At 56.2% G+C, this 10,041-nt stretch overlaps 1 protein-coding gene across 1 annotated transcript; it reads left to right on the top strand.

Annotated features, from left to right (window-relative positions):
* Positions 1–764: 764 nt before the first annotated feature.
* FEM1A (fem-1 homolog A) lies at positions 765–4,376 on the top strand. The gene has a single exon (XM_032465858.1). It carries the CDS (start codon positions 901–903, stop codon positions 2,893–2,895), a length of 1,995 nt encoding a protein of 664 aa, XP_032321749.1. The 5' UTR covers positions 765–900; the 3' UTR covers positions 2,896–4,376.
* The last annotated feature ends 5,665 nt before the right edge of the window (positions 4,377–10,041 follow it).

Genomic DNA, 10,041 nt, shown 5'->3' with positions numbered 1-10,041 from the left:
TTTTCAGATACAAATAACTATATATAAAACAGACAAACAAGGTCCTGTTGCATAGCACAGGGAACTACAATCAATACCTTATAATAGCCTATAATGAAAAAGAATATATACATACATATGTAACTGAATCACTATAGTGTACACCACAAACTAACATAACATTGTAAATCAACTATACTTCAATTAAAAAAAAAAAAAGAGGAAGAAGAGGGAGAGGGAGAAGAGAACGAGTGCGGGCCTTTAACCTTTAGAGCCACCTGTACTCTCCGCTCCCCCAATGTCCCTGCCCCGCCCCACTTTCCTGCGTCTCTCGAGCGCCCCCTGCCGGTGTACGACTCGGCCTCGCCAAGCCCGAATCAGACACTCGCCTGACTTCGCCTTCCTTCTGGCCCCTGACTGGCTCCAAGTCGCTTGTCATGCCCTTTGGAGAACGTAGTCCTTTGGCCCGCGCCTGCGTTTCCCGTCGGCTCAGCCACTGTGACAACTACAGGAAGTACGTACCCGGGTCCCAAAACCCATCGCGATAGCAGTGCATGACGGGAGTCGTAGTCCCTGCGTCGCCAGTTTTTGCCGCAATCTACTTTAGTTGGAACTACAATTCCCACAATGCACCGTGCTCACGTTTCTCCACGACTGGCCCGCGCCCTTCTGGGCGTTGTAGTCCTAATGTCACACCGTTCCTTTTCTGCCCATGGAGTGGGCCGATTTAGAGGACTACATTTCCCTGAACGCTTCCATTCGCCAACGGCACCAGGCCGCGGCAGCCATTTTGTTCCGCCGAGAAGCCCCTAAGATGGCGGCGGGGGAGACGGTGAAGGTTGCAGGCTGCGCCTCCGGGCTCTAGTCCGCCGTCTCCCCGTCCCCCAGCGGCCGGCCCATGGCCTGGTGGAGGCCCAGACCATGGACCTCCACACCGCCGTGTACAACGCCGCCCGCGACGGCAAGCTGCAGCTGCTTCAGAAGCTGCTCAGCGGCCGGAGCCGGGAGGAGCTAGACGAGCTGACCGGCGAGGTAGCCAGCGGGGGGACGCCGCTGCTCATCGCCGCCCGTTACGGCCACTTGGACGTGGTTGAGTACCTGGTGGATCGGTGCGGCGCGAGCGTGGAGGCGGGCGGCTCGGTGCACTTCGATGGCGAGACCATCGAGGGCGCGCCGCCGCTATGGGCCGCCTCAGCCGCCGGCCACCTGGACGTGGTGCGGAGCCTGCTGCGCCGCGGGGCCTCGGTGAACCGCACCACGCGTACCAACTCGACGCCCCTGCGCGCCGCCTGCTTCGACGGGCACCTGGAGGTGGTGCGCTACTTGGTGGGCGAGCACCAGGCGGACCTGGAGGTGGCCAACCGGCACGGGCACACGTGCCTGATGATCTCCTGTTACAAGGGCCACCGCGAGATCGCCCGCTACCTGCTGGAGCAGGGCGCCCAGGTGAACCGGCGCAGCGCCAAGGGCAACACAGCCCTGCACGACTGCGCGGAGTCTGGCAGCCTGGAGATCCTGCAGCTACTGCTCGGGTGCAACGCCCGCATGGAACGTGACGGCTACGGCATGACCCCGCTGCTGGCGGCCAGCGTGACGGGCCACACCAACATCGTGGAGTACCTCATCCAGGAGCAGCCTGCCGGGGAGGAGACGCGGCCAGAGCTGTCGGGAGAAGGCCCCTCCGCCAGCCCAACGTGCGTGCAGCCGCAGGGGGCCCGCTGCTCCAGCTCCTCCCCGGAGGAACCACCGAGCGGTGAATCTTACGAGAGCTGCTGCCCCACCAGCCGGGAAGCTGCCGTGGAAGCCTTGGAATTGCTGGGAGCCACTTACGTAGATAAGAAGCGGGATCTGCTTGGGGCCCTGAAACACTGGAGACGGGCCATGGAGCTGCGTCACCAGGGGGGCGAGTATCTGCCTAAACCCGAGCCCCCGCAGCTGGTTCTGGCCTATGACTATTCCAGGGAGGTGAACACTGCCGAGGAATTGGAGGCGCTCATCACCGACCCGGATGAGATGCGCATGCAGGCCCTGTTGATCCGAGAACGTATCCTGGGTCCCTCTCACCCAGACACTTCCTACTATATCCGTTATCGTGGCGCTGTGTACGCCGACTCCGGCAATTTCGAGCGCTGCATCCGCTTGTGGAAGTACGCCCTGGACATGCAGCAGAACAACCTGGAGCCTCTGAGCCCCATGACTGCCAGCAGCTTCCTCTCCTTTGCCGAACTCTTCTCCTATGTGCTCCAGGACCGCTCTGCCAAGGGCAGCCTGGGCACGCAGATCGGCTTCACAGACCTCATGGGGGTGCTGTGCAAGGGGGTCCGGGAGGTGGAACGGGCCCTGCAGCTGCCCAAGGAGCCCGGGGACTCGGCCCAGTTCACCAAGGCCCTAGCCATCATCCTCCACCTCCTCTACCTGCTGGAGAAAGTCGAGTGCACACCCGACCAGGAGCACCTGAAGCACCAGACGGTCTACCGGCTGCTCAAGTGCGCCCCCCGCGGCAAGAACGGCTTCACTCCTCTACATATGGCCGTGGACGCGGAGACCACGAACGTGGGCCGCTACCCGGTGGGCCGATTCCCCTCCCTCCAGGTGGTCAAGGTGCTGCTCGACTGCGGGGCGGACCCTGACAGCCGGGACTTTGACAACAACACCCCGCTGCACATCGCGGCGCAGAACAACTGCCCAGCGATCATGAACGCCCTGATTGAAGCGGGGGCCCACATGGACGCCACCAACGCCTTCAAGAAGACGGCCTACGAGCTGCTGGACGAGAAGCTGCTGGCCAGGAGCACCCTGCAGCCCTTCAACTACGTCACCCTGCAGTGCCTTGCAGCCCGCGCCCTGGACAAGAACAAGATCCCCTACAAGGGCTTCATCCCCGAGGAGCTGGAGGCTTTCATCGAGCTGCACTGACCAGTTCCGAGAGGAGAAGCCGGGACGGGCGGAGCTCACCGCGTCCTCGACTGAGCACTTCCGGTGCGCGAAACGGGAGAAGGGCTCTCCCGCCTCCGCGGCCCTTCACTTCTGCAGGGACGGGAGAGGAATTAGCGAGCTGTTGGTGCTAGAAGCTTCCAGGATCACGCGCTCGGAGAGCTTTCTCCAAGAGCCCTCGCGCCCATCCTTAACTGGGAGACGATGCTCAGCCTCCCACACGTCCCGTCTGCCTAGGTTTCTGAGGATTCTGCCTTCCGACCCGGAGGCAGAGGGCTTGAAGCCATCGCCTGCCTTCCTTCCCTACCAGAAACACAAGAAGGAGCCGAGAGTCGGGTCGGTCCTCAGCCCCTTTAGCGGCCGGGTCGACACAGCCCCCGGATGCAGTGTTAGGAATGGGGGCTCTGGGGCAGAAAGTGGGAGACCAGCTCTGGCTTCTTCCTGCGCCCCCCACCACCTTGCCTGTGGGTAGGGCCCTCTGCCCGGTGCGGCCTGCCCTTTGCGTAGCGTTTGTGGTTTGCTGTTCTGTTTCTTTACCAAGTGGGCAGGTTACAGGTGCGATACAGGAGTCCTGGGGTTTGCTGCCATTTACCTTTTTTTCTTTCTTTCTTTTTTTCTTTTTAAGATTTTGGTTTGTCAAACACGATAAGTTGATTGCACCCAGCGAGGGTTTTGTCGTGCCTGAGCTGGCCACGGCGGGCAGGAGTGAGCCTCACCGTGTGAAGAATTTGATGCGGGAGGTGCCGTCCCAGGTATTGGTCCCCAGTCCAAGGGTGCCTGGACCTTTCTGAAAACGTCACTCCTTTGCCTTTTCCGTGGGCCGCCCGACTTCTAGTTCTTACTAGAAAAGAAGTATTTTTCCTAACGAGGAGCAGACCAGACCCCGAAGGAGCCGGGCCTCCCACCCAGCAAGAGCTAGCGGGTCGGCTTAGGGTTTGGTTTTCCCAGTTTCCGAGTTAAAGCCAACCGCAGGCCGCTTCCGCCTCCCAGACCGTGTCCAGGGGCCCAGGATAGGCAGCTGGCATCCCGAATGTCTGTAGCCAGTTTGTCACTGCTTGAAGGCCTGCATCTAGGGGTCCCTGAGCAAATGCCAAGTTCACTGTCACCCCAGTGTGTCAGCTAGATGAGACAGTGGGTGTGGAGAACCGGTTGCCGGCCTAGGTGGGACAACCTCAGGAGCCACTCTCCCTCCACCCAGCCCGGCAGGAGCAGCAGAGAGTTCTAGTCCTCTGCAGAGAGCTGCCCCCACAGCTCGGGGGAGGGGTCGCCCTCCCCAGGGCGTCACCATGGAAACCTTCAGAAGCCACAGCGGTCCCGCCCCCCTAAGGGAGCTAGGTCTCGTTTGGATTTGCAGTGTTAGTTAGGACGTTCTTTATTTACCAGACCAGGTTTTGCTTTCCGGCAAGGCGGGAAACGCCATCCTGCCCCCTCAAAAGCCCGGAATAAAGAAATGAGGCTGTTGATTTGAGTCTCCATGCTGATGTTAAACATCGTCGTTAAAAAGACAACATGGGTGGTAGGTGTGCGAGGTCCTGGGTTCAATCCCCAGCGCCTCCATTAAAAAAAAAAAAGACATTGGAAGAGAGCCGCCTGGCAGTCCTGTGTCGGGTGGGTGGGGGAGAGGGTGCCTCTGAGTGTGAAAGGTCCGCACAGATGACCCCAGCCCCCCACGGAGTTTCTGTTTACATCCCAGGGCTTTGTGTTACATTTCCTTAGGAAAATATTGCTGGGGGGAAAATATTAAAACCACTGACAGTCAAAACCACCCCTGCTTTGCAGGAGGGTCACCATAGAGATGAGGATGGCTGGACCTTCAGGACAGGCTTGGAAGGATGAAAAACAGGAAGGCCCCTAACTCAGCCCTGCTTCCCCAACCCCCTGCTGGAGCCCAAGCACCCTCTGGCCCAAGCAGTCTGTCCGTGCGTTTGGTGTGCCTCCTGGGGCCACTTCAGGCTTGGGAGGAAAGCCCGCCCTGCCCCACCCCACCCCTCCCCGTTGTCCTGCCGTCTTGCTGGTGAAATTCCGGTTTCCTCCACAGTTGCACGGCCCACCTCCTCCCTCAAGGCACCGCCCCAGTAGCTGGTCACTGAGTATCTGCCACGGGCCCACTGTCCAGCAGGCAGGGTTCAGGCCCCCTGAGGCGAGCCAGGTACACCTGAGGTTGGTCACCTCCTGCATCCTTACCCTCCATGGCAGTGGGGAGGGCTGGGCCGTGGGGACCTTTCGCTTCCAGTAGTGAATTGGGTGGCGGGTTCTCCGACTCCTGGTTTCATTGGGGGCCCAACAGCGCTTCAGAGCTAACACGCACTCAGCTACAGTGTGAGTACAGGGTCATCGCCCTGAAGGAGTGGAATCTGGATCAGCAGGCGCTCTTGGCAGCCTCTCGGGAGACGCATCCATGGTCAGCATTTACCGAGCCCGACGGTGTGGCGGGCAGCGTTCCGTGGGCCTCAGCAGGCCGCCCCGCTGCTGCTCACAGCCGCCCTGCGTGCTGAGTGTCACCGCTCCCATCTTGCAGATGGAAATGAGGCTCTTGAGATTTTAGTCTCTGAGACTCGCCCGAAGAGGGAGACCAATCTGGGCCAAATGCTTTCTTCACAAGCTCACCCCTGAGAATCGTGGTTTTAGCCTGAGACCCTTGCAGGAGAGCCATCTCGAAACAAAGCTCAGACAGCTTTCCAGAGGGGGTTGACCCAGCAGCTCAAAAAAACTTAATAAATGACCTGGTTCCTCCAGGGTCCCAATGTGCCGCCAGCTCAGTGCCTTGTGCCAGCCACAGTCCTGGTGTCCCCCAGACTGGACCAGTCACAGGAGCCCAGGAGTGGGTTGTGCTGATTGGGCTCAACCTGGGCCAGTGATGACCTGCAAGTTACCAGTGACCAGACAAGCTCAGAGAGGTCAAGTGGCCTGCCCAAGGCCACACAGCCAGTATGATGGCCCAGCTTGCCGACAGGAGCAGACGGAGATTCGGGGAGGGGTTTGCCCAAGCCTGCCCAGCTGGGAAGCACTGGGGTCAAGGCTGAGAGTCAAGGTCAAGGGTGTCACAGTGTAGCCCGCCCCACCGGTGGAAGCCACCACCCCACTCACTGTCACTTCCCGCCCCACTTCCTGCCTCCACAGAACTGACATCAGGGCCTAAAGTTCTGCTCATTGGCTTGTCTACTTGGTTAATGCCTTTCTGAGGCCTTCTGGAGCTTGGGGAGGGTCTGTGTTGGTCCCCACTGAGTGACCCATATATTGAGTGAGTCAGTGAATCCTTCTTGCCTCCAGGAATTCCAGTCCCCATCTAACAACCTGGGGCAGTAACCGGGGACACAGGGAGCAGCCCCTGATGGCTTTGCCACACATAGAGCCCACCGCCCCCCAGGGATTCCAGGGCTGTCACCTGAGCAGTGTTTACAGGGAGCAGAGCGTCCCGGCCTGAGGTTAAAGATAGCACCGCTCAGGGAGTCACGTCACAGGCCAGAAAGGCGAGATGACCAGCCCCTCAGATGGTGCCATTTGGCCGGTGCTGCAGGGCACTGACTCTGTCCCTGAAGAAAGATTGGACGGGGGTGTGGATACTTCAGGAGATTCAGTCAGGACTGGACAAAGGGTGGTTCCACCCAGTGGTTGCCACAACATGTGTTAGGCAAGACCCAGCCCACATGCCAGCAGCACTGCTCCTCCTGCAAGCGGAGAAGTGTGCCCTCCCCTGCCCCCAGCACCTGTGTTTCTTGTAGGTTGCAGAAGAGACAGTGACCCTCAGCATTGAACGGGACATTTGAGATCCCCCAGTGCAACCCTCTCCCCCTTCTATTAAAAGCCCATTAAGCAATGGACTAGAGCTGGTGTCACCCCCTCCATGAAGCCCTCCCAGATCATCATCAAAAGTGCAGCCCCAGACAGCCTCCACCACATCTCCCTGTGTACTTCCTTCTTAGCCCTCATAATCTTAACCCCTGCGTTGCCTTTTGTTGCTTGCCGGCTTACTGTGTCCGTTCTGGAGAGTGTTAAACACACAAGCTCGCTTCTTGCTGTGTCCCCAGCCCCTGGAATAGGTCCTGACTCGCAGTCATTCATTAAGCCACCGGAGGCCTGTGTGACCGGATCAGAGCGAGGGAAGTGCAGGAGAAGCTGGGGGACACGGGGAGATGGTGCAGGGTCTTTAGACCCTGGAGAGCCATTTGGGTTTTATCCTTAGGGTGACAGATGGCCAAGACAGAGTTTCTTGCCCAGGAGGGACATGACCTGCCTTAAGCCTTGAGATCACTCTGGCTACAACTGGAAGAACGGATTGGAGTGAGGTCGTGGGACAGAGAGAAGTGGACAGGTTTCAGATCTACTTTGGAATAGGGCTGGCAAGACTTGATGAATTGGTTTGGGGAAGGAGAGGAGCCTAAGATGGACGCTTTGGTTTTGGGCCAGAGCCAGTAAGGGATGGATGATGGGGCTGTTTAATGGGCTGGAGGAAAATGTAGCAGAATTTGTGACTCTAGGGCCTAATGGGAGTCCCACTGTAGCTGCCTCATTCACCTGGTACCCAGGAAAATGCCTGGCATGTAGTAGGAGCTCAATCAGGATGTGTTGACTAAAGGAAGACTCAGTCCCAGGGTGGGTAGGCCTTTAGTTGCTGAAGTGGCTTAACATTGAAATCTAAAGGGTCTTAAACTCAGAAAGAACTCTGGGCTGGCAGGTTACAGAGGTGAGTGACCCAGCTTCAGTCAAAGAAGTCACAAAGGAAACTAGAAAATACTTGGAACTAAACATACAATACGACATATGAAAATGTATGCAGTGCAGCTAAAGCAGGGCTTAGAGGGCAATGCATAGCTTTAAATGCTTGCACTAGCTGACAGGAGAAACAGGATCTGCAAACTATGGCCCATAGGCCAAATCCAGCCTCATTTTTGTAAACGAAGTGTTACTGACAAAGCCACACTCCTGTGCTTACATCATCCATGTGGCAGCTTTCATGCTGCAGGGACAGAATGGAGCAGATGGAACAGAGACCATTTGGCCCCCAAAGCCTGAAATATTTACTGTTAACCCTTTACAGAAAATGTATGCCAATGCCTGATCTAAATTTTCACCTTAGGAAGCTAGAAAACTCAGCACAAATTAAACCCAAAGAATAAAGAGTGGAAATCAATCAAATAACACAGATAAATGATTAAAAAAAACAACAACAACAACAATGAAACCAAAAGCTGGTTCTTTAAAAAGTTGAATAAAATTGGGTGAAATGCATGTGCTGGTGGGCGTTAAGGGTGGGGTTCTGGATTTGCCCCTGGGGCCACCACCTTGCATGCAATCAATCCTAATTTATTCCAGTTTCCTCATTCAGAGAAGGCGCATAATCACGGGGGGGGGGGGGGGGGGCAGCGTGGAGTGGTGGTTTAGGACACAGGCCATGTGACCTTGGGAACATCACTTCCCCTCCCTGAGCCTCAGTTTCCTCATATGTAAAATGGGGTCAATGGTAACAGCTGCCTACCAGCATCACATGGACAATCAAATTAGTTTACCCACGGATTTATTGGAATGTGTCTCACGGAACAAAGCATCGCTAGGCTCCCTGCTCCCAACATCTGAGTTCACAGGTGTTAATACTGAAAATGACCCAAGTTTAAAAGTAAAGGCAAGTTTGTATTTTTTTTCCCAGTCTTTTACTGAGGTAAATTTTACCAGTTCAGTGGCTTTTAGTATCATCTCAAGGTTGTGCAACCATCACCACTATCTAATTCCAGGAGAAAGGAAAAGGAGTTGTTTTTAAAACCTGTTTGCGGGGGAGGGTGTAGCTCAGCAGAAGAGTGCATGCTTGCATGCATGAGGTCATGGGTTCTATTCCCAGTACCTCTGTTAAGTAAAAAAATAATCATAAGTAAACCTACCCTCCCTGCCCCCAAAATAAATAAAATAAAACCTGTTTAGTACTTTTCTTTCAAGGACTCAAGGAGTAGAAAAGAAACTAAGTAAATGAGAGGGCAGATGTCCAGCAAAGATGCTGAGCACAGCAGACAGGTAAGAAAGTTTAGGAAGCAGCAGGGAGCCCCCAGAGAGCATGATGGCCTCGAAGGATGGAGGGGAACCCAGCAAGGGGTGGGGATGGACACAGCACCCATGAGGGGTCTGAGGGACCCCAGGGAGTCTCAGGGAAGACAGAGATTGTGCCAGACCCCCCAAGAGGTCAGGCAGTTCCTTTCCTTGGGAAGAGAACAATTTTTTCAAAACTTCCCTTGGAAATTGGAAACCCTGGGCGCCTCCCAGGGCTATAAAAAGGTGGTGTCCACTGACCAGGTTAAAAATAAAAGATCCCCACCCAGGGGCATTTCAGGTTGGGAGGAAACACTGTGTAAGCCAGGCAGGGGTAGGACTTGCTGTGTGACCAAAGGCAGGTGTCCGCCCTCTCTGGGCTCTTGTCCCCAACAGCATTAGACAGGACAATTTCCAAATACCCAGTTAATAGGGATGTTTATACCGCTGCTGATATTATTTACAGAGTTTGTAAGCAGCAGGGAGGGTTGCCTTTGGCAAGGCCCGGAACTTGGCACTCTCTGGGGGTCCTGCCCCTCTGGGCTCTCTTAATAAGGAGACCCTCCTCAGCCCTGTCAAGGGGAGGGGCTGGAACCGTTGTCCGACAGCGCCCCCTGGTGGCAGGGAGTGCTCATCACAGCATCTTCTGGATCCTCCCAAATAAAGCAAGCATTCTTTCTCTCCAGGACCCGTAACACAGGTCCTGTACCGAGGTGGACCACACTGGCTTCTCCTCACCCTTCCAAGGCGCCATGCTCCCTCCCACCACGCAGTCTTTTGCTGGGCTGTGCCCCCCACCTGGAGTACTCTTCCTCCCTGGAGTGATCCCTTCTAGGAAGCCACCCACAGCCAATCTCCCCTCCTTCAGCACCGTCCCCCATCACACCCAGGACGACCTCGGCAGTAACCACTTAGTGTCATGTCTCCCCAGCTGATCTGTGAGCCCTGTGGGGTCAGAAACACGGTCTGCTTTAATCAGCAATGTGTCCCCTAGGGGGCAGCATTGTAGCTCAAGTGGTAGAGTGCATGTTTAGCATGCACAAGGTCCTGAGTTCAATCCAGCCTCCTGTAAAAACAAATAAACAAAACTACCCCCCCCAAGAAAAACTAATG

Source organism: Camelus ferus, chromosome 22 (assembly GCF_009834535.1).
Source record: "Camelus ferus isolate YT-003-E chromosome 22, BCGSAC_Cfer_1.0, whole genome shotgun sequence".
NCBI classification, from domain to species: Eukaryota; Metazoa; Chordata; class Mammalia; order Artiodactyla; family Camelidae; genus Camelus; species Camelus ferus.
This window is presented reverse-complemented; position numbering and strand designations above follow the sequence as displayed.